General features: G+C 45.9%; 1 protein-coding gene across 2 annotated transcripts in view; it reads right to left on the bottom strand.

Moving 5' to 3' along the window:
* ADGRE3 (adhesion G protein-coupled receptor E3) overlaps window positions 1–16653 on the bottom strand; it is a 48856-nt gene extending 32203 nt beyond the window's left edge. The window contains exons 1-4 of one of the 2 annotated variants that reach the window (XM_039252353.1): window positions 16517–16653; window positions 8620–8670; window positions 6712–6837; window positions 3136–3291 (exon numbers count right to left, since the gene is read on the bottom strand). In XM_039252353.1, the coding sequence (XP_039108284.1) occupies window positions 3136–3291; window positions 6712–6837; window positions 8620–8670; window positions 16517–16541 (358 nt within the window). In that variant the 5' untranslated portion in view covers window positions 16542–16653. The remainder of the gene's footprint in view (window positions 1–3135; window positions 3292–6711; window positions 6838–8619; window positions 8671–16516) is intronic. The other variant, XM_039252354.1, reaches the window with a different exon arrangement.
* Window positions 16654–23236: the final 6583 nt, after the last annotated feature.

The raw sequence follows: 23236 nt of genomic DNA, 5'->3' as shown, positions 1-23236 counted from the left end.
ACTTTGCATTTAGAAGGTCTGAACCCATACTCTTTTTTATTTAAAAAAGCTTTTTGTTTATTTATTTATTTAAAAAGTTTTTATAGTTTTTTATTTATTTTTGAGACAAAGAGAGACAGAGCATTATTGGGGGAGAGGCAGAGAGAGAGGGAGACACAGAATCTGAAACAGGCTCCAGGCTCTGAGCTAGCTGTCAGCACAGAGCCAGATGCGGAGCTCGAACCCACGAACCGTGAAGTCATGACCTGAGCCGAAGTCAGACACTTAACCAACTGAGCCGCCCAGGCGCCCCTGTTTATTTATTTTTGAGAGAGAGAGAGAGACAGAGAGAGCGAGACAGAGAGACAGAGCATGAGCAGGGGAGGGTCAGAGAGAGAGGAAGACACAGAATCTGAAGCAGGCTCCAGGATCTGAGCTAGCTGTCAGCACAGAGCCGGATGCGGGGCTCGAACCCACGAACTGTGAAGTCATGACCCGAGCCGAAGTCAGACACTTAACCAACTGAGCCGCCCAGGCGCCCCTGTTTGTTTGTTTTTGAGAGAGAGAGACAGAGAGACAGAGAGACAGAGCATGAGCAGGGGAGGGTCAGAGAGAGAGGGAGACACAGAATCTGAAGCAGGCTCCAGGCTCTGAGCTGTCAGCACAGAGCCCGACGCGGGGCTTGAACTCACAAACTGTGAGATCATGACCTGAGCTGAAGTCAGATGCTTAACAGGCTGAACCACCCAGGCTCCCCTTTTTTATTTTTAAAAATTTTTATTATTAATTGTTAAATTCTAGTATTGTTAACAGACAGCGTTACATTAGTGTCAGGTGTACAGTGTAGTGACTTAACAAGTCTGTACATTAGTCAGTGCTCATTGGGATAAGGGCACCCTTCACCCCCATCACTTATACTACCCATCCCCCCACCTACCTCCCCTCTGGCAACCACTGGTTTGTTCTCTATAGTTAAGAGTCTGGATTTTGTTCTTGTTTTTTTTTGAACTCAAATTTTTTATGTTCAATGACAAAGCTCTGCCTTTTGGAGAGATCAGAGTCAAGTTCCTTATCATGGTAGAGAACAGTGTTTTTAGACGGGAATTGTGTGTGTGTATGTGTGTGTGTGTGTGCGTGTGTATGTATGTGTGTGATTTTGGCCCCAGGGGACGTTGGCAATGGTTGGAGACATTTTTGGCAGTCACAGCTTGTGATGGGGGATGCTAATGGCATCTAACAGGTGGAGGCTTGGGGTGTTGCCTGATAGCTTACTTTTTTTTTTTTAATGTTTATTTATTTTTGAGAGACAGAGACAGAGCATGAGTGGGGAGGGGCAGAGAGAGAGAGAGAGGCACAGAATCCGAAGCAGGCTCCAGGTTCTGAGCTGTCAGCACAGAGCTCATTGCAGGGCTTGCCCATGAACCTCGAGATCAAGACCTGAGCTGAAGTCAGAAGCTTAACCGACTGAGCCACCCAGGCGCCCCAAGCTCCAAATTCTTTAATTCGGTCTTGGCTCGACAAAAATAATGGCAATGATCGAGGGAACAAGAAATTAGATACTTCTGGTTTTAAAATTCAGGCTGGCCGGGGGCGCCTGGGTGGCTTAGTCGGTTAAGCGTCCGACTTTCACTTAGGTCATGATCTCGTGGTTCGTGGGTTCAAGCCCCGCGTCGGGCTCTGTGCTGACTGCCAGCTCAGAGCCTGGAGCCTGTTTCAGTCTGTGACTCCCTCTTTCTCTGACCCTCCCCTGCTCACGCTGTGTCTCTCTCTCTCTCCTAGAAATAAATAAAACATTAAAAAAAAAAAATTCAGGCTGGCCGGGAATGACAACTGAAACAAGAGTGTCAGTTTTCGGTGACCCCTCTCATTACCCCCAACTCACGAACCACAAGATCATGACCTGAGCCAAAGTTGGTCGCTCAACCAACTGAGCCACCCAGATGCCCCCAATCTGCATGTGTCTTTAGGTCTGAAGTGAGTCTTGTACAAGCATCAGATGGACGGGTCTTGTGTTTTAAATCCATTCAGTCACCCTATGTCTTTTGATTGGAGCATTGACGTCTAAAGTAATTATTGATAGATATCCCCTATGACATTATGGGTGTTCGCCTTCCTGGTGCAGGTCCGCAGGTGGGTGTTGCGTGATGTGGAGCTTGAAGCCCCTGCTGCTCAGGGAGAACCTTTGCACTTGGAACATCCCTCCAGCGTGTGGGTCACAGCACTGGAGGTTTTGGTTCCTGACCCGACTATGTTTTTGCTCCTTCTACCCTTGTTGATGTGGTTTTCTCTGCATGTAATTTAGAAGAGCTGTTCACTTAGTCTTCGGGTTACTCTCAGAGAGAGTTGGTCTGTATGAGGTTGCAGCTTGGTGTCTTCATGGGAAGAGGTACGTTCAGGATGCTCCAACCCCACCATCTACCCCTCACTTCTCCGAGCTATATTTCTTGTGCATAGATTTCCCTGTCTATGTGGCTTCCGTGAGAGTGCTCATGCTTATACGAGATGGTGCCTCTCCTGGACACAGATCCAAGGGTGGACATATGACTCAAACTGGACTAATTGGTACATTTCCAAAGAATTTATGATTGGGTCCAAAAGAGAGTCACTTGGTCTATCTGTGGGTGGGTGGGTCATTAGCAACGGTAAGACTTGGACTTGGTGGCCATATTTTCTGTCCTGTGGACTAAGAAGTCAGAGAAAGCCAGTCTGCAGTGAAAAAGAAGAAAGGGGCAGAGCTAGAGAGTATCAGAGACTGAGGTGCCCTGGTAGTGTGGGGTCTCCTGTTCCAATACATTCCAGAAGCCCAGCTCTATTTTTGTCCTTGAGTTCCAAGACACATCCAAGCATCCTTATCATCAATTCATCTTTTCTGCTCAAGTTAGCCTGAGTGAGTTTCTCTTTGCAATTCAAAGAATCCTGTCTTAGCATCTCATTACCCCCATTTCCAAAGCCCACTTATCTTATTAACCCCATTATTGCTCTAAGCTTCTTTCTTTCCTTTTTTCTCCCCTTTCCATCAACCATTTGCCTCCAAAAATGGAAACATGTCCTTGCCTCACCACACACACACACACACACACACACACACACACACACACACACTTTCTGGCATTAGATTCAATGTAAAATAAAGAAGAGAGACAAGAAGTTTCTTACCTCGACAAGTGTTCTGATTGGAATTCTCAAATCGTGTGTCCCCAGAGAGGAGTTCATATCCGGGATTACAGCGACAGTGGAAACCTCCTTCGACATTTTGGCATGCAGCGTTAGACCCACAATATATGCTAATGGGTGGCTTACATTCATCGATATCTGGAACAAAAGGAGGAATTTGGACCTTCATTTGACGAAGATTTATTTATGGGGCATCTAATATGTGCTATGCCCTTTCCACCAGGGTCTGTGCTGCCTTTCCAGGACAACTCAGTGAGGTGATGGATTGTCTTTGTTCTTCCCTTTCCTCACTGACTTTGGTTGAGTTCTCTGAGAAGCAGGCATTGAGATAAGAATTCACGTTCAAGTACTTTATGTGGGAGGTGATCCCAGAAAACACTGGAAGGGAGGTGGTCAAATGAGACAGAGAAAGGAAGGCAGAAAATAGAGGGAAGTTTCCATTGTGGGCGATTGGGACTCAACTCCCTTGGGAGCCTCTGGGAGGCAGTGTAGAGCACACACTTCAGAGTGACTCCCCAAGCGCTGGGGGGCTGGGATATTTATCAGCCAGATCTTTTTTTCTTTCAAGTTTTTATTTAAACTGTAATTAGTTAACATATAGTGTAATATTGCTTTCAGGAGTAGAATTTAGTGATTCATCACGTACAACACCCAGTGCTTATCCCAACACGATACTAAGTGCACATCCCTCCTTAACGCCCATCACTCATCTAGTCCATCCCCCCCACCTCCCTCCATCAACCCTCAGTTTATTCTTTATAGTTACGAATCTCTTACGGTTTGTCTTCCCCTTTCTTTCCTCCTTCCCCATGTCCATCTGTTTTGTTTCTTAAATTCCACATGTGAATAAAATCATGGTATTTGTCTTTTTCTGACTGACTTATTTTGTTAGCACAATACATGCTAGTTCCATCCACGTCATTGCAAATGGCAAGATTTCATTCTTTTTCATGGCTGAGTAATATTCCACTGTATAGACATACCACATCTTCTTTATCCCTTCATCAATTGGTGGACCCTTGGGTTTTTTACATTACTTGGCTATTTTTGATAATGCTTTTATCTGCCAAATCTTACCATTTATTGGGAGAGAAGTGGTTGCAGGGGTAGTTAACTATCTGATACTTCCACCTGTCCTGAGCATGAACTGAGTGGTCTCCCGTAGCCGGAAAGAGCCTTGGACTCGGTGTGCAAAAGAACGGCAAAGGCTGAAGGCATCTAAGTGGAATACTGACCGTGTCTGCTGTATTGAATGTTTGTGTGTCCCCTCAATTCAATATGTTGAAATCCTAACCCCTAGGGTGGCTGTATTTGGAAATAAGTTGTCTAAGGATGTAACAGGTTAAATGAGATTGTGAGAATGGGGCCCTGATCTGATAGGATTAGTGTTTGTAGAAGAAGAAGTATGAGAGCTTCCCCATCTGCCCGACCTCTGTGTGTGTGCAGTGAGGAAAGACCATGTGAAGAGAGAGCAAGGAGATAGATATCTTCAAGATAGGAAGAGAGGCTTCCCCAGAGAGTAGAACTGTTGGAACCTTGACCATGGGCTTCCCAGCCTCCAGAATCCTGAGAAAAAAAATTTCTGTTGTTTAAGCCACCTGGTCTGTGGTGTTTTGTTACAGCCACCCGAGCAGAGTAATACACCTGCTAGATTAACTGAGTTAGAATGTCTTGATTAAGTCAACATGTCTCTGAGGGTCCCAGTAGCCCCTTTCCAAATGTCCAGTGGGTAGCAAAGATGTGTGATTTCCCCATCTGATGTTCCAAACATGACACTGGGAATTTTCAGACTGCAATATGGCGTAGCAGATGATCTTTGTCACCTGCTCGATAGCCATTTTCTTTTGAGGAACATGACCGTCTTGTTCCCATCTCGCAGGCACTCTCTCCCCCCGCCCCCCAGTTCAGCTTTCACGTCACACCCGTAAGGCAATGAGAAGTAAAGATGTTCTTCCTGGGGAGTCTGTGAGGAACCTCACTGAGCCTGAGACAGAAGTCACCAGAAAGAATGAGACTCAGACCGGTACTAGAATTCCCACCTGCAGTCCTGCAAGCTTGAAGACAGTTCTGTGATCCCTGCGAGATTCACTGATGGATCACTTGGATAAGAGACGGAAGGACAAGATTCCCCACCTTGTCAGGATAGAACCGGCTCGCGAAAGTGAAAGAAATGTGAGATAACACAACAGTGGAGACAGTGTCCAGCGTAAAGAAGGCACATGAGAAAGTACTCCAAATAAAGGACAGATGGCAAGTACGGAATGAGGAAGAAGAGAAACCTCAGCTGGCAGGGAGATGGAGGGCAGAGGAAGCAGAGGCGAGCAGAACCTTGAGAAAATTTTAACCTCATGAGGATGTGGAAAGGGGAGAGCTGAGGAAGGGAGGGAAACAACAGTATTTTCCGATCTCACCTCTTTACTGGGGGAGGGGAAGGAAGGGTGAAGTGACGCATCTTTTTTTTTTTTTTTTTTAATTCCTGTATCATCAACGTGCAGTGTTGTACAATACAGTGAGTCTACACTTGGAGATGTTACTCAGTGCTCATCAGGTGTTTGCTATTCATTCCTTTACCTGAAATGAAGCATCTTGCTTGGGAAACCAAGGCATGTCGGTGGGGGAAATAATTGCTGAGTTTAAAAGCTAACAGAACAAAAAAATATAAAAGCTAACAGTACAGATACACATGTGTGATTATGAAATTAAGGAAAGACAAGGTAGCCATGAAGGGGATTAAAAGGTATATTAGAACTTCAAATAAATAAAAGATGCTGATTTCATGAATGTCTTTCTTTGTTTCTTTCTCTCTCTCTCTCCTTCCTCCCTTTCTTCCCTTTCTTTCTCCTCTTTCTTTCTTTTTCTCCCTCTCTCCCTTTCTTTCTTTCTTCCTTCATTCCTTTTTTCTTTCTTTCTTCCCTTTCTTTCTTCTTTCTTTCTTTCTTTCTTTCTTTCTTTCTTTCTCTCTCTCTCTCTCTCTATCTCTTTCCTTCCTCCCTTTCTTCCCTTTCTTTCTCCTCTTTCTTCTTTCTTCCTTCCTTCCTTCCTTCCTTCCTTCCTTCCTTCCTTCCTTCCTTCCTTCCTTCCTTCTTTCTTTCTTTCTTTCTTTCTTTCTTTCTTTCTTTCTTTCTTTCTTTCTTTCTTTCTCTTCTTTCTTTCTTTCTTTTTCTCCCTCCCTTCCTTCCTTCTTTCTTAAAGATGTTACATTTTTTAAGTTTACTTAATTTGAGAGAGAGAGAGGGAGAGAGAACACTCATGCCTGTGGGGGGATGGGCAGAGAGAGAGGTGGGGGATGGGACAAAGGATCCGAAGCCGGCTCTGCGCTGACAGCACAGAGCCCAATGCAGGGCTCAAACTCAGGAACCACGAGATCACGACCCAAGCCCAAGTCAGACACGTAACCGACTGAGCCATCAAGGTGCCCCAAAAGTGTTTCTTTCCTGATGAGTGTTGAGCTGGTAGATTTCTCAGCATGCAAGGTATTGGCAGTCATCACCCCCAACGGTCCCCATGCCGCCTCCCTTCCACTCCTGCCTCTGGGTGGTTTGAAAATTACCCCTTTACCATTGCACGTCTCCAAGGGGAATGTGAAGAATTTCCTCCCAGACGCAGCAGTGTATCCGGAGTTGCAGGTACAGTGAGTGCTGTTGACACAGAGAGCATGTTGGGGGCAGGACCGACAAGTAGCTGCTGCAGGGAGAAGACGGGCAGGTCAGAGGTCACCGTGGTTGAGCCATTTCCTGTTATCATTGCCTGTCGGACCAGGGCCTCTCAACCAAGAGGAAGCTTACACTCCTTTCCCCTTTGGAGATCTCAGTACCTGACAAAATCAAGGCTACCAAACCCAAGTTACAGAAGAAAGTGAGAATTCGTTTGCATGACAGAGGACTGAAGTTGGCGTTAATTTTCACACAAAAATTTCAAGGCGATATGCTTGTGCTATTCTCAAGATCTCTGAGGGATTTCTATTTTTACTTATTTACCTATTTAAGTTTTTAATTTATTTTGGTGGGGGGGGGGCAGAGAGAGAGTCCCAAGCAGGTTCCGCACTGTCAGTGCAGAGCCCTACACTGGGCTTGATCTCACAGACCGTGAGATCGTGAGCTGAGCCCAAATCAGGAGTCGCATGCTTAACCGACTGAGACACCCCGGCGTCCCCATTGCAGACTCTTTAAATGGGGGAATGAATTGGTTAAGCGCCTGGGGTCGATTCTGGCTCCACCACGTGTCAGCCATGTTTCTCTGCCCAAGTGTCTGCATCTCTCTGTGCCTTAGTTCCTTTCACAGCCCTCATTTGCAAAATGGATTATTGTGAGGAGCAAGTGAATTAATACACGTAAAGTGTGTTGGGTAGTGCCTGGCACATAATAAGTATCAGCTAGGATTATAAAAACTTGAATGTGCAGGGACCCATAGGAGGTATATTTTGATACGAGTTCATATCATCTTTGTAAGTCTGTGTGTAACTCCATTTAGATAGATACACTAATGATCTTAAAAAAATATTTTTATTAATTTTTTGAGAGAGAGAGAGCAGAGTGTAAGCCGGGGGAGGAGCAGAGAGAGAGGGACAGAGGATCTGAAGCAGGCTCTGTGCTGACAGGCTAACAGCAGAGCGCCTGACGTGGGGCTTGAACTCATGAACCGTGAGATCATGACCTGAGCCAAAGTCAGATGCTCAACCGACTGAGCCACCCAGGTGCCCCGCTAATGATCTTAATGTGAGCCCTCTTGGGAATGAATGGAGCTGAGGAAGCATCTCGAGCTTTGGGTCCGGTGGAGAAATGTGGCAATCATGCAGTGTTCACAAGGAGAGGGGGCTGGGAACCTGATGGGGCCACAATGCACGGTCTGGGTGCTCAGAATGTATCCCCTTGCACTTGGCTAGAAATGCAGAATCTGAGGCCCCACCCTTACACCTGCTGAATCAGAATCTAGCAAGATCTCCAGGGGATTAAAGCTAGCCTGAGATCATCTTGTTTACTTTTTCTGGTTTTTGGTGCCTCGCTTATTATCAGAATAAAACGATCACCATCATGCTCTGTCTCCCCGCTCTGGAGTGCTCTCTTCACTTCCTTTGTGTGTTTTAGCCTCTGTTCTATCTCTACATTGGGCACATTGTGGTGACTGAAAACAAACGACCAGACAAAGGACACTAAAATAAAAAGATACATTAAGGGGTGCCTGGCTGACTCCGTTGGGAGAGCATGTGACTCTTCATCTTGGGGTCGTGAGTTCGATCCCCGTGTTAGGTGTAGAGATTACATAAATAAACAGACCTTTAAAGATACACTAAAATTTGATGAAATGATGAATTAGAAAGAATTACAGGAGTAAGCGTCCCCAAATCATGGTCTCAGGACAAGCCCCTTTGCTCCAGCCCATCGGAGGACGCGAGCGGTCCAAGGCGTCCCCTTGGTCTCCACCCTTCCTGGTCTCGGGCTGTGGAGAAGTCAGGCGTCGAGTGCTTACCTTCGGTCATCTGAACCATAACTTCTGACAAACTCAGCAGAAAACAGAGTCCTGGAACAGGGAAGCAGAAGGGAGACATGTGACGTGACTGCGGAAAGATTCCAGGAAATTCCCCAAGGGCTGCTATTCGTTATCTACTGCTGCATAAAAACCATCACAAAATGTAGCGGCTTAAATCATCAAGGTTCATTTTATCATCGCTCATGATGTCTGTGCTTTGGGAATCTAGGAAAGGCTCAGCTGGGTGATTCTGGGGTTTCTTATACGGCTGCAGTTAGACAGTGGCTGGGGCTGGAGCAGCTGGGAACTGACTGTGCACTGTCACCCCTTCACGTAGCCCCAGACTTGGTGAGTCTGGTCTTCCTCCCAACATGGCAGCCTTGGGCAGTTCAGAGCTCTATGCAGGAGTTTCCCAGCTGACAGGCTTAAGTGTCCTGTTAAGACCCAGCCCTGGAAGCCATGCACCTCTGATTCTATCACATCCTTTTGGCTACAAGCAAGTCCCCAATCTACTCAGGTAGATTTTAAGTGGATAAAAACCAGTCTTCCTTTTGAGGGAAGATTGGCAAGATTCTAGAAACACTTCTCAGAAGGGAAGTATTGTTTTCGCCTTCTCGGGAAATGCAGGCTGCCTCTACCATGGCTGATAAAGTGTTCTTTCCTCGTCCCCAAACTTGCCCAACATCTGGTGGTGTCACAGCATGTTCCCCCTCAGGCAAAGACCTGAAGACACCACTTCAGGAGAGACAGGTGGCTTCTCTCTCCCTTTCCTGAAAAACCCGACACCACTCTGATGGCTAGTTCTGTCCTTGCCTCCTTTTCATACTCTTATTACATACTAATATCTGGAATGATCTGTCATTTGCAAGGACAGTAGTAACAGCTGCTCTGGTGCAGGACTCGACCAATCAGAACGGACTCTGGACACCCTTTCTCTACTCCAGCAGATGTTAGTGAAGATGCCAAATCGTGAGGAGGTGGGTGGGGTCCCAGGGTGGGATCTTCGCGGGCAGGAGTGATGTGGGAGCTGGTTCCGGGCCATGATTACTTATAAATGGTGTGGGAATATTTTATTTTATTTTTTTAATGTTTTATTTATGAGAGAGATATAATATATTATAAAATATATTAAAATATATAAAATATAAAATAAATATAATGTATTTATTTATGAGAGAGAGAGACAGTGTGAGCAGGGGAGGGTCAGAGAGAGAGGGAGACACTGAATCCGAAGCAGGGTCCAGGCCCTGAGCTGGCTGTCAGCACAGACCCTGATGCAGGGCTCGAACCCACGAACCATGAGATCATGACCTGAGCCGATGTCGGACACTTAACCAACTGAGCCACCCAGGCGCCCGGGTGTGGGAATATTTTAATATGAACAACCAACTAATGGCTTTTCTAGTGCGCACTGGTTGAAATTTAGCTCTGGTGACTAGTCACCTTATCTGCAACTTTGGTTACCGCTTGGTAAAGTGGGTGCTGCGGATGAATGGATACAGAAAATGTGAGATATGTGATGGAATATAGTTGGGCTTAAAGTATAAGGAAATCCTGTCACTTGCAGTGACGTGGATGAGATTACAGGACATTATTCGGGGTGAAAGAAGCCAAACATAAAAGGACAAATACTTTATGATTCCACTTACATGAAATATCTAAAGGAGTCACACTCATGGGAGGCAGAGGATAGACTGGCGGTTAGCAGGGGCTGGGGGAAGGGGGAAATGGGAAACTGCCTTTCAATGGGTATAAAGTTTTGGTTATATGAGATGGGTATGTTCTGCAGACTCGCTGTAAAACCTAGTACCTATAGTTAGCAATATGGTGTTGTGCAATTCAAGATGCATTAAAAGAAGAGATCTCATGCTATGCATTCTTACCAAACACACACACACACACACACACACACACACACACACACACACACACAGGGACAATCTTGGAAGTGACACGGTTGGTACCTCCATTGTGGTGATGGTATTCTGGGTGCACAGTGTACGCATATGTACAAACTTATCGAGACGTATATATTAAATGTGTGCAATTTTTCAGTATATTGATTATACCTCAATAAAGCTGGTTTTAGTATATGTGCTGCTGAAGCAAGCACAATAAAGCTAAAATTAAAAAAGAAAGTGGGTCCTGGCAATGAAAGGGTCTCTGTTAACCATGTTGGGTGATGGGTAGTTGAGTAGGTCAGGGTGGACTGGTTAGGTAGAGCTGCGGCTGTACAGAGAGGATTGAGATCAAGGGATTGAGAGACAGTCTGGGGCTGAGAGTATGGAGAAGATGGGGGTGTGTGGCTCCCTGGGGAGGTCCAGGACATGCAGAGCTGGTGGCTGAGGAGCAAGACTCAGAGGAGACAGGGACTTTTTGGAGTAGAAGGCAGCATGCCCTGTGAGGCAACCCCCCCCCCCCAATCCTGCCTATAAACACGCCAGTTGGAGAGAGATACTGTTTCCTGGAGAGAGGATCTCCTTGGTGGGGGGTGGGCACACTTCTAAGGCCAGTCTCTACCACATCTAAGGGGAATTGAGCTCTGATACAGGCTAGATATTGTTCTAAGCATCCAAGGCACACGCCCTTCATGTAGCTTTGCAATGATTTTACGAAGTGAGTGCTGTTGGCATGATCCCCATTGTGCAGATGGAGAAACAGAGGCAGCGAGGGGCAGCGGGGCGGCTCAGGTCATGATCTCATAGTTCATGGGTTCGAGCCCCGTGTCAGGCTCTGTGCTGGCAGCTCAGAGCCTGCAGCCTGCTTCAGATTCTGTGTCGCTCTCTCTCTGCCCCTCCCCTGCTCGTGCTCTGTCTCTCTGTCTCTCTGTCTCTCTGTCTCTCAAAAATGAATAAACATTAAAAAAAAAAAAAAACCAGAGGCACAGAGAGGCTAAGTTACTTGCTCCACTTCTGAGAGTTGGGCAGGGGCACAGCTGAAATTAAACTCGGGCTCTGGGCTCCTGCTGATAACCTATCAATCTGCATGACCCCTCTTTCAGAAATCCCACACATGCTGCATGCACGGAGGTGCCGTTGGCAGTCACATGTTTACAGTGACAGTGACTCGAGGAAAGGGCGCCTGTTCTTCCAGTAGATGCTGCTCCCCGGACAGTCCTGTGGAAGGTGTGATGTGTTACTTGGTTATCTGGGGGGAAATCTAGACTGACTGCAGGATTTGGGAGACATAGCCCTATGGGCTAGCAGTGGCCCTTTAAGAATGGGGGGGAGAGGGGCGCCTGGGTGGCTCAGTCGATTGGGCGGCCTTGGACTTCAGCTCAGGTTATGACCTCACAGTTTGTGAGTTCGAGCCCCGCGTCGGGCTCTGTGCTGACAGCTAGCTCAGAGCCTGGAGCCTGTTTCAGATTCTGTGTCTCCCTCTCTCTCTACACCCCTCCCCTGCTCACGCTCTGTCTGTCTCTCTCAAAAATATACATTTAAAAAATAATTAAAAAACAAAGAATGGGAGGGAGGGCAGTGCTACCTCTTTTTGCGTCTCCCTTTATGAACTTCTGGTGGCTGTTCAATTACCATAAACCTAGCGGCTTAAAAACAACAGAAATCTATTCTCATATAGTTCTGTAGGCCAGACATCCGAAGTTAGCCTCTCTAGGCTGTCATCAAGGTATCAGTGGGGCCACTTCCTTTCAGAAGCTCCAGGGGAGAACCCATTTCCTCCCACGGAAGGAAGAGCATCTTCCTTCCTTTCTGGTCTCCGGCCGCCCTCTTGAAAGGACTCCTCATGATTATAATGGGCTCGTCTGTATAATCCAGGATCACCTCCCCATCTCCAGATCCTTGGCGTAATCCAGATCTGTAAAGTCCCTTTGACCACGTGACCTTGCTCGGGACAGGACACCTCAAAACATGCCGCTTTGGGAGGCTGCTTATTTTATTTTATTTATTTATTTATTTATTTATTTATTTATTTATTTTAATGTTTTATTTATTTCTAGGAGAGAGAGAGAGAGACAGCGCGAGCAGGGGAGGGTCAGAGAGAGAGGGAGTCACAGACTCTGAAACAGGCTCCAGGCTCTGAGCTGGCAGTCAGCACAGAGCCCGACGCGGGGCTCGAACCCACGAACCGCGAGATCGTGACCTAAGCGAAAGTCGGACGCTCAACCGACTAAGCCACCCAGGCGCCCCTTATAGAGAGGGAGGCTCTTGAGGAACAGCACTTGCAGGAAGGGCTTTCTGACGTACCTCCCCCCAGAAAGCTGCTCTCCTTTTGCCATGAAGTGAAGGATGTCCTTACTCCCGGAGATTCGGATCGCACGCTGAAATGGATCTGCCCGAACACACTCACCGGAATGGCCCTTGTCCTCCCCCGTTGCCCCCCCGCCCCGGACAGATGTCCAACCCCTTTGCCTTGTCCCTTGACGGGTTCATCATTTCTTTGTTGAAAAGGCACAAGAGCTTTGTGCTCTGGTCACGTCCCTGGGTCTTCATTCTCTCGCAAAGGCTCTCACGGACACATTACGGTGTAACGGAACTTGTATACTTCTCTCCTAGTAATCTGTCTTATGTCAGTTTAATTCTTATTCTCAGCCAGAGACCCTAAGAGGGTAGAGGTGAAGTTCTTCCTCCCCGTATGCTGATATGGTACCCTTCTCACAGGTTGCGGGGGATTGGGACGTTGACCTCTTTGGGGGGCTGTTATTCATCCTTCCACGGAGGGACAGACACCCTTCATTAAAGAAGGTGCCAGTTGGGCACTGCTAGGAATTTACCCAAGGGATACAGGAGTGCTGATGCACAGGGGCACACGTACCCCAATGTTCATAGCAGCACTCTCAACAGTAGCCAAAACATGGTAAGAGCCTAAGTGTCCATCAACTGACGAATGGATCAAGAAGATGTGGTTTATCTATACTATGGAATACTACATGGCAATGAGAAATAATGAAATCTGGCCATGTGTAGCAACATGGATGGACCTTGAGGGTGTTATGCTGAGCGAAATAAGTCAGGCAGAGGACAGCTACCATATATTTGCACATATAGGAGGATTAGGAGGAACTTAACGGAGGACCGAGAGGGAGAAGAAGGGGGAAATAATGGGGGAGCGGGAGAGAGGCAAACCATGAGAGACTCTTGAATGCTGAGAACAAACTGAGGACTGATGGGTGTGGGGGGAGGAAGGGGGTGAGGGGCATGGAGGAGGGCACTTGTGGGGATGAGCACTGGGTGTTATATGGAAACCGGCTTGACAATAAACTATTTATAAAAAATAAAAAATAAAAAAATAAAAGCAGTATAAACGATAAAAAAAATAAAGAAGCTGGCAGTTGGGATCAGTTACTTACGCAACTGACTTGGTGGGCCATTTTGAATAGCTTTGTTTGTCCAACAAATATATTCTCAGCTGGGCTGTGGACGGCTTAGTGGCAGGGTCCTGGCATAGTTCCTGCTATACTTCCATTTCCCTTCCTCCTACATTTGTATAATAATCACTCTGCAGAAGTGTACTAACGCCACACCTGCCCACACAATGACTATAACTCCCAGAGCCAAGTAGTAAAGCATACAGGTTGAAAAGCAGTTCCTAGTTCTCCACTCAGACAGTTGGGGCACCCCCACATTTCCTCAAGCCTAGTTCTCAAGGGCTCCTTCCAGTCCAGCCAGCAACCCCACTCAATAATATGCGTGTGTGCCTCAAAATTAGGGTTTCCCAAGAGTTATGAGCGTGCCAGAATCCCACAGTTCCAAGAAACTTTTTTTTTTTTTAAATTTATTTCTAGGAGAGAGAGAGAGAGAGACAGCGTGATCAGGGGAGGGTCAGAGAGAGAGGGAGTCCCAGACTGAACAGGCCCCAGGCTCTGAGCTGGCAGTCAGCACAGAGCCCGACGCGGGGCTCGAACCCACGAACCGTGAGATCATGACCTAAGCGAAAGTCGGACGCTTAACGGACTAAGCCACCCAGGCGCCCCCCAAGAAACTTTAGAAATCCTCTTCTGACTCTTTGTCAATGAGGAAACAGGTCCCTGGAGGTCAAGGGGCTTGGACACTATTTGAGCAAATTGTTTAATGTCTTTAATTCCTTATATGGAACAGGGAGATGGCATTGCCTGCCTCCTGGGGTTGGGGGTGATGACAAAAACGAGGGCATGTGTGAAGCGCAATGTTTGTCAGAAATTACTCCATAAATGCTAGCTGTCTATTGTCATTTTATGTTCACTAGAATCCAGTTATTTTCTTAAATATTTAATGCTTATTTATTTGAGAGAGAGACAGAGAGAGAGACAGAGAGAGAGAATCTGAACCAGGCTCCAGGCTCCGAGCTGTCAGCACAGAGCCTGATGTGGGGCTCGAACCCACAAACTGTGAGATCATGACCTTAGCGGAAGTCGGACGCTTAACCAACTGAGCCCCCCAGGCGCCCTTGCACTAGAACCCAATTCTTATTCTTGACCAGATATGCATTCTGTTACACCGCGCATTGCTTCCAGTGATATGCGCAGAGAGTTCACAGGCAACTGAATTCACAAATAATCCATTCCAGAAGCCGTCCAGGACTCTGCCTCCAGTTACCAAAATGCAAGAAACATCTTGTTTGAGCTTCTGTTTAAGCTTTATTGAGGCATATATATTAAGATACATAAACAAATTGCACACTGTCTCACTTAGATTTGATTTCAAAGACATGCATCAGACACCTCTTATCTATAAGATGTGGAATGGACTGCAAAAGTGAGGGGCAAACAGCACGTGCCTTCAAGTAGCTTATATTATTTTTTTTTCCTAAATATTTTTTTTATTTATTTTTTTTAGGAGAGAGAGAGAGACAGCGTGAGCAGGGGAGGGTCAGAGAGAGAGGGAGACACAGACTGAAACAGGCTCCAGGCTCCGAGCTGGCAGTCAGCACAGAGCCCGACGCGGGGCTCGAATCCACGAACCGCGAGATCACGACCTAAGCGAAAGTCGGACGCTTAACCGACTAAGCCACCCAGGCGCCTCTAGCTTATATTATTTTGAAAGAGTTTATGATCTACCACCTGCCTCCGAGACTACACAGCTTTGAGACTTCAAGCAAGTCCGATAACCTCTCCGTGATGGTATTTTACATTTTTCATGTGAAGAAGTTGTGCCATAATGCAGGTAAAACAATTTTAGCCTGATGTGAGGCTAGAATTTGTGCTCAATAAATATAAGCTTTGGTTGATATTGTGGCTATTGATATTGCTATTTAATCTGGATCCAGAAGGATGGATGGGACTTCGGAGTTGGGAAACCATCTACACAGAGGTGGTGACAAGCCACAGGGTCAAGAGATTCCAGGAGAGGGAGCAGGAAAAAGAGAAAGTCCTGAGCAGAATCCTGTGGGAGGAGCATTATGGCAAAGAACTGGGGCCAGGTGGCTGGGGTTCGAGCCCTGACTGCCATTTACATGCTGTGTGACCTTGGGCAGGTAAAGCAATCTCTTTGTGCCCCAGGTTTCTCATCCCTAAGACGAGGAAAATATTAGTACTTACCTCATCGGCCCATTGTGGGGATTAAATGGGTTAATGCATATAAATTGCATAGTGAATGTTCAAAAATGTTGGTTGTTATTAATATATATTAATTAAGGAGGGGAAGGAGAGAATGGCAAGAGAGGTAGGGACCAAGTCAGATAGGTGCTAGGTCACAGAATTATCAAGGAGGAGAGGATGTCAGAAAACAAAATCTGTGAAGATGAACATGAACAACTCATTGGATCGGACCACTGGGAGAATTTGAGGGATATCTGACAACACAGTTTCAACAGGGTGGTGAGGAAGGAAACCATAAGTCAAGGGGAAGGAGAGATTGTTTAAAGCAGAGCAGAAGAGGAGAAGGAAAAGGCAGCTGATTGTTGAACCGAGTAGCTACTGGGAGGGGGTAGGTTAAGGTACAGTCAATCCCAAGGTCACACATACCTGGAAGGAGTGATGGCCCTTGCATTCCTGCATGTAGGTAACCCTTGCCAGCCAGCTCTTGAAGCGCCTTACTGTGCTTTTAAGCTGACCACCTCTCCTATCACAAGGAAATATTAGGAGACTTGATACACATATCTTAGGTTAGCTAACTAAGGAAATTTCTATCAGAAAAGGGAACTTGTTCTTGTCTTTCACCACCAGACCCATGGTTCTGCTTTTTTGTTTGTTTATTCTCTGTACGTTTCCTGCACTCATTTTCACATGTTTCTTTGGTGGTAGGTGTTCACAGCTCTTGTTGATTGCCTTTGGGGTGACAGAATCAATTGGCCGTAGGAGAGGAATGCCTTTTAGTTACAGATCATTATCTGGGGAGTGGGAAGTGACTTTGGTGTCAAAATAAAGCTTAAATAACCCTGTGATTTTGAGTTGGGTAAAAGCCAGAATTTAGGGTGTCTCTGTTGGTATCTCAAGTTACTGGAGGAGTCATTTTCACAAATCTTGGTATTTTTTACCTCCTTAGCAGATGGCACTCCACAGATCTGGCCGGAGTCTCAAAAATCCAGTCCAGGGTGATAACTTATTTGGTTATTTGGAGCAATCCAAACCAAGCGCAGGATTTGGGAGACAAATTTAAGTCCTTCCCCCCTTCAACAAATATTTATCAAGACAAATATCATTACATGACAGGATCTGGGCTACTTCCTAGGGATACAGCAGTGAACAAAATTTACACCATGTTTTCTATATAGAACTACAGAGAAAGGAAAGTTGGAGGGAAAGCATGTTTTTGGGGAGAGAGAAGATTAGGTTTTGGATAAATTGATTTTGAGGTACTGTGATTTCAACATTCATTATACACACACACACACACACACACACACACACACACAGTCTAGTTCACACACAAAAGAGAGGGCTTTCCCCCCTGCCACTAGATGGTAATTGCAGCCATGGTCCTAGATTAAATCATTCAGGAGAGAGAGTAGACTAAGAAGAACACCCTAAGTAAGTAATTTAAAAAGCAGGGAGTGGAGAAGCAGCAAGTAGGGGAGACAGGGCAAGGGTGGCTGGGCAGATGGGGAGAAATGAGCAGAGTACGGCGTCATGGAAGGAAAGGAAAGAGATCAGACTGAATTAAGACTGAAAAATACTCACAGGACAGAGTGGTAAGGAGGTTGCATTCTCATCAAGAGAAGTTACAATGGTGAGGATGATGATGAGGAAGATAATGGTGACGACAATGGCGGTGGAGGTGGTGGTGGTGATGGTGATCATGACATTGGTGGTAAAGATAGTAGAGGTGGTTGTGCAGATAATGATGGTGGTGGGGAAAGTTGTGCTGGTGGCAATGGTGGTGATGATGATGGTTGTAAAAATGGTGGAGGTGATGGAACTCACGAGGTGGTGGAGGTGGTGCTGGTGCTGATGGTAGTGGTAATGATGATCATGGTAGTGGAAGTCAGAATGGAGTTGATTGAAGAAAAATGCGAGGTGAAGAAGTGGAGATAGCAGGTACAATCGACTCCAGAGATAGTTGGGGGCAAGTGTGTGAGCCAGGAGAAATGAACAGCGGGATTTCCTTGGGTGATTGGAGCCTGGCGAAATTGGCTAACTCTTGGGGTTGTCGAGAACATAAGTCCTGCATCACAAGTTTGTTGGGCTCTCAGCCTACCCCCTCCCTCCCCCCCAATAATGCAAGCAGCCACACTCACAGAGGACCACTAAGGAGAAAGAGTACTTGGAGGCAAGAGTTGACCAAGAAAGACGGGTGGCACCACCTGATGGTCGGGCACGTGCTATTACAGAGTGTTGGTTCTGCAGTCAGGCCACCTGGGTTCAAATCTTAGCTCTGCCACTTATTAGCTGTGTGACTTTGGGAAAGTCACTCAACTTCTCTGCCCCTCAGACATGTCTGATCTGGGATATGTCCTTCCATCCCATTCTTCAACCCGCAGCTGGGATAGCTTTTGGAAATATGAATCTGAGCCTATCACACCTCTGCCTCACAGCCCCATGGATACTTTGCAGGCTAAACGTGCTTCATAGGCTCATAAAGTCTACCTGATCTCGTCTGAGTCCACCTCTCTAGACTCATCTCTCACTCCTCTCTCTTCTCAGGCTGTCCACCTGTCCTGATGGCTGTCTGTTATTCTCACACTGCTTTGTAGAGCACATAAACATAAACCAGAATGTCCCTAGCCTTTTACCTGTGATACAAGATGAGATTATAATTCCTTTTACTACCATGACATTACAGCATAAAACTCCAGGTTTTTCTTGCTGAAAATAAGACCCTCTGAAAGTGTCTTCTCAGTTATTTCTGAGGGTCTCCTGCAGGTCCAAGTCATAGACACCCTTTCTATCTGTCTATCCATCGATCCCTCAATTGATCCATCCATCCATCCATCCATCCATCCATCCATCCATCCATCCATCCATCCATCCCTCCATCCCTCCATCCCTCCATCCCAGAAATTCACCTTACTGTCAGACTGCTGTCTTTGCTACTGTTGACTTCATGATAGTTTGTTCATTGTCTTATGCTGATTCCTACCTCTGACACCCTGGTCCTAGATTCAGGTGGGAAATGTCCTCTTTGCTTCCTCTCGGCATATATCAACCTAGCTGTGATGTTTAATAAAGCTCTACTGAGGTCAAGGGTAATGTGATCCTATTAAATCTAAGTCAGATCCTGTTCCTCCTCTGCTGAGAGCCTTCAGGACTCCCAGTTCACTCAGAGTAAAAGCCAGGGTCCTCACCATGGCCCATAAGTCCCTGCATGGATTTTTCTTTATGTCCCCATACCCCAGCTCTTTTGAGTTGGCTGTTATCACTCATATCTGCCCCTTCCTCCAGAGAATTGCCTTTAATTGAACTGAGGAATGGGGCGCCTAGGTGGCTCAGTTGGTTGAGCGACCAACTTGGGCTCAGGTCATGATCTCGTGGTTCGTGGGTTTGAGCCCCGTGTCGAGCTCTGTGCTGACAGCTCGGAGCCTGGATTCTGCTTTAGATTCTGTGTCTCCCTCTCTCTCTGCCCCTCCCCTGCTCATGCTCTCCTCTCTCAAAAATAGATAGATATTTAATTGAACTGAAGAAGCTGCTCTGGGAAGATAGGACGCTCCTCCCTAGGCAGCATCTTGCAGCCAATGTTGATCTGAGATGGGGGTACAAAAGGTCAGCCCTTGTCTCAAAGTGGGAGCACCTGTGGGGTGTCACGTGTACTCCAGGGCGCACCATGGGGTCAGGTGGATATTTGACTGCAGCTGAACCCACATCTTTGTTCAGCTCCTTCAATTTCCATATCCTGCTTTCCTTATTCTCTCTCTCCTGAACAGTCCCCAGTAAATTACAAGCCTAGGGAGCCTGACCTAATATAATCCCTCCCTTATTTGGTTATGTCACCAAAATAAAGTAGAAAAAAAAAATTCAAGGTTCCTAACGCTTTCTGATTTTATTCTGGAACAAGATTTAGAAATAATATTATGTCAAAGCACAAACAAGATCCCTTAGCAATCTATTTAATTGACGACGATGTTGGTTAAATCCTATTTGGACTTAGATACAGAGTACTTAGTCTTTACACCACACTGCCACCTTCTGGGAAAACTAAAGAATAAAAAATTCAAAGTAGCTTCAAATGTTGGGTTTGTAAAGATTTAAACCTTTATTATTATTTTTTTAAATATTTTTATTTATTTCTAGGAGAGAGAGAGAGAGACAGCGTGAGCAGGGGAGGGCCAGAGAGAGAGGGAGACACAGACTCTGAAATAGGCTCCAGGTTCTGAGCTGGCAGTCAGCACAGAGCCCGACGCGGGGCTTGAACCCACGAACCGCAAGATCATGACCTAAGCGAAAGTTGGACGCTTAACCGACTAAGCCACCCAGGCGCCCCAAGATTTAAACCTTTTGGAGTAGAAGGAGCTGAGGCAAATCCTACAAAGGAATTAACCAGTCCTTTTTTATGTTAAATATACTAGTATATTCTTACTGCATTTGGAAAGTCAGCTCCCCAGATACTTACTGAATTAACAAACTAAATTTAGTAATACATGCAGGAAATTGGGGTTATTCATCCATCCACCCATCTATCCACCTTTCCATCCACCCATCCATCATCCATCCATCCCTCAGTCCTTCCTTCTATCCATCTACCCATCCATCTTCCTTCCCTCTTTCCTCCTCTCCCTCCTTCCTTCCTTCTGTCCATCCATCCCACAAATGTTTAGGATATGCCTTCTCTGTGTTTGGTGATTTCATGTCAGATTGATTAATTTTACTCAGTCTTACCTTTTTCACACTTAAAATCCTGCCAATCCATTTACTCTTTAGGGGAAAAAAAATACATCCATGGCATTGACAAAAGCCAAATTTGATTTTCTTCCCTTTGTTTAAAAAAAAAAGTTTATTTATTTTGAGAGAGACAGAAACAGTGTGGGTGGGGGAAAGGCAGAGAGAGAGATATGGGAGGGACGGAGAGAGAGGAAGGGAGAGAATCCCAAGAAGGCTCCATGCTGCCAGTGCAGAGCCTGATTTGGGACTTGAACTCACAACACCATGAGATCATGACCTGAGATGAAACCAAGGGCAGGATACTTAACCAACTGAGCCACCCAGGCACCCCATTGTTCCCTTTAATTGTTAAAAATACCTTTTTTTTTTTTAAAGCTTATTTTGAGAGAGACAGAGAGGGTGCAAGTCAGGGAGGGGTAGAGAGAGAGGGAGACAGAGAATCCCAAGCAGGCTCTGTGCTGTCTGTGCAGAGCCTGACACAGGGCTCAAACTCACAACCCGTGAGACCATGACCTGAGCCGAAATCAAGCGCCAGACATTTAACCAACTGAGCCACGCAGGCGCCCCTCTACATTATTTCTGAAGTTTGATTTGGAGCCTTAATCCTGTTTACATAAACTCCTGGAGTCTCTGAGCTACTTTATATCCATTAATAAATTCAGCCTGAAGTATTTGGAGTCGGCTTCTACTTTTTTGGAACTAAGAATCCTCAACGAAATAGTAGTACCAAGAGTGGTTGGAGGCCACAGATCTTCAAAGAAATGGTAATCTCGGGTTGGTCAGTGGTTAGAGGCTACGGTTGAAGGCAGTGGTTGGTCAGTGGTTATGGCCTATGGTTGAAGGCAGTGACTGGTCAGTGGTTATGGGCTATGGTTTGAAGGCAGTGATTGGTCAGTGGTTATGGGCTATGGTTAAAGGCAGTGAAAATCCCATCAGTATTAAGGGGTGGGGCATTAGTAGCAATGGAACCGTCAAACAATGACCACTGTTCTTCTGGAAGGAGTGGCCATGGAAAGCTTTGGGGCAAGTGGCCGCTGGCACTGAAGAACCAGAAGCATGTGAGGAATCTGAGGGCTGCTGGGTCAGCCGGTTGCTTCTATATGTACCAGGGAGCTTAAAAAAAAAAAAAAAAAAAAAAAAGCACGGCAAGGTCAAAGTCCTAAAATATTTGGTCAAGCCATTGTCAGGGAATCAGGGACTTTCATATTACTTTAGTAAATTAATCTCTTAGTTCTTATAGCCTCAAGTTTGAAATACTCTAAAACTAACCTCAAAATTTATTTTCCAGATAGAAGTGCGGCTTCAGATAAATTTGCAGCCTCAGCAGATTCCCAGTTTTGACAACGGTTAGCATTAGGAAGCTACCACAGTGCCCTAAAATAATTCCGGGAGCAAAGAGAACTCTTTTTAAAAAGTTTTTGTATGGGGGCGCCTGGGTGGCTTAGTCGGTTAAGCGTCCGACTTTCGCTTAGGTCATGATCTCGCGGTTCGTGAGTTCGGGCCCCGCGTCGGGCTCTGTGCTGACTGCCAGCTCAGAGCCTGGAGCCTGTTTCGGAGTCTGTGTCTCCCTCTCTCTCTGACCCTCCCCTGTTCACGCTGTCTCTCTCTATCCTAGAAATAAAAAATAAAAAAAAAGTTTTTGTATGTATTTTTTATTTTGAGAGAGAGAGAGAGAGAGAGAGAATCCTAAACAGTCTCCATGCTCAGTGTGGAGCCTTACATGGGGATTGCTCCCACAGCCTGGGATCATGACCTGAGACAAAATCAAGAGTCTGAACCTCGACCCACTGAGCCACCCAGGTGCCCCTCCTTATCAGCTCTATTTTTAAATTCTGCAAACATGAGCACATACTATGTATGATGTGTTGAGTTAGTTTTACTGGAATGGATCAACTTCATCTCTCCCCATATCTCCTCTCCCATTCTCCACTAGAACACCCCTGCAGAAAGGCACTTTGTAACCCTAGCGCTTAGCAGGTAGCAATCAACGAAAGCTGTATCAGTATTTATTGAAAGAAATAATACCTATATGTGCTTGATATATAAAGAACAGTGAACTGGTTACAGTGGTTATTTCTGGAAAATTCTGGAGAGGGATTGAGACCCCCCCCCATTTGAAAGTTCCCTGTGTGTGTCTTACCTATACTATACAACACATTAGTTTTTAAAAAGAAGAGTCAGATCTTTTATTGTCTTGAACATTTTTCACATATTATTTTCAGTGAGAAAGGTAAACTGGAGGAGAAAGAAAATATATAATCCTAATTTTAGAAGAAATTAGAAAGACTGAAAAATAAACCCTACCTAGGGGTGTTTTTTTGGGGTATGGATTGAACCAAATGATCAGAGCGGAGGTGGGAGAAGGGAAGTTAAATAAACACTGAGCATCCCAGCGTGCCAGTGAGATCCCACCCGTATCCTCGCCCACCA

This window comes from Hyaena hyaena, unplaced genomic scaffold (genome assembly GCF_003009895.1).
Source record: "Hyaena hyaena isolate Hyena2069 unplaced genomic scaffold, ASM300989v1 scaffold_414, whole genome shotgun sequence".
Classification (NCBI taxonomy): domain Eukaryota; kingdom Metazoa; phylum Chordata; class Mammalia; order Carnivora; family Hyaenidae; genus Hyaena; species Hyaena hyaena.
The sequence above is the reverse complement of the archived record's forward strand: the minus strand, read 5'-3'. Positions and strand labels throughout refer to the sequence as shown.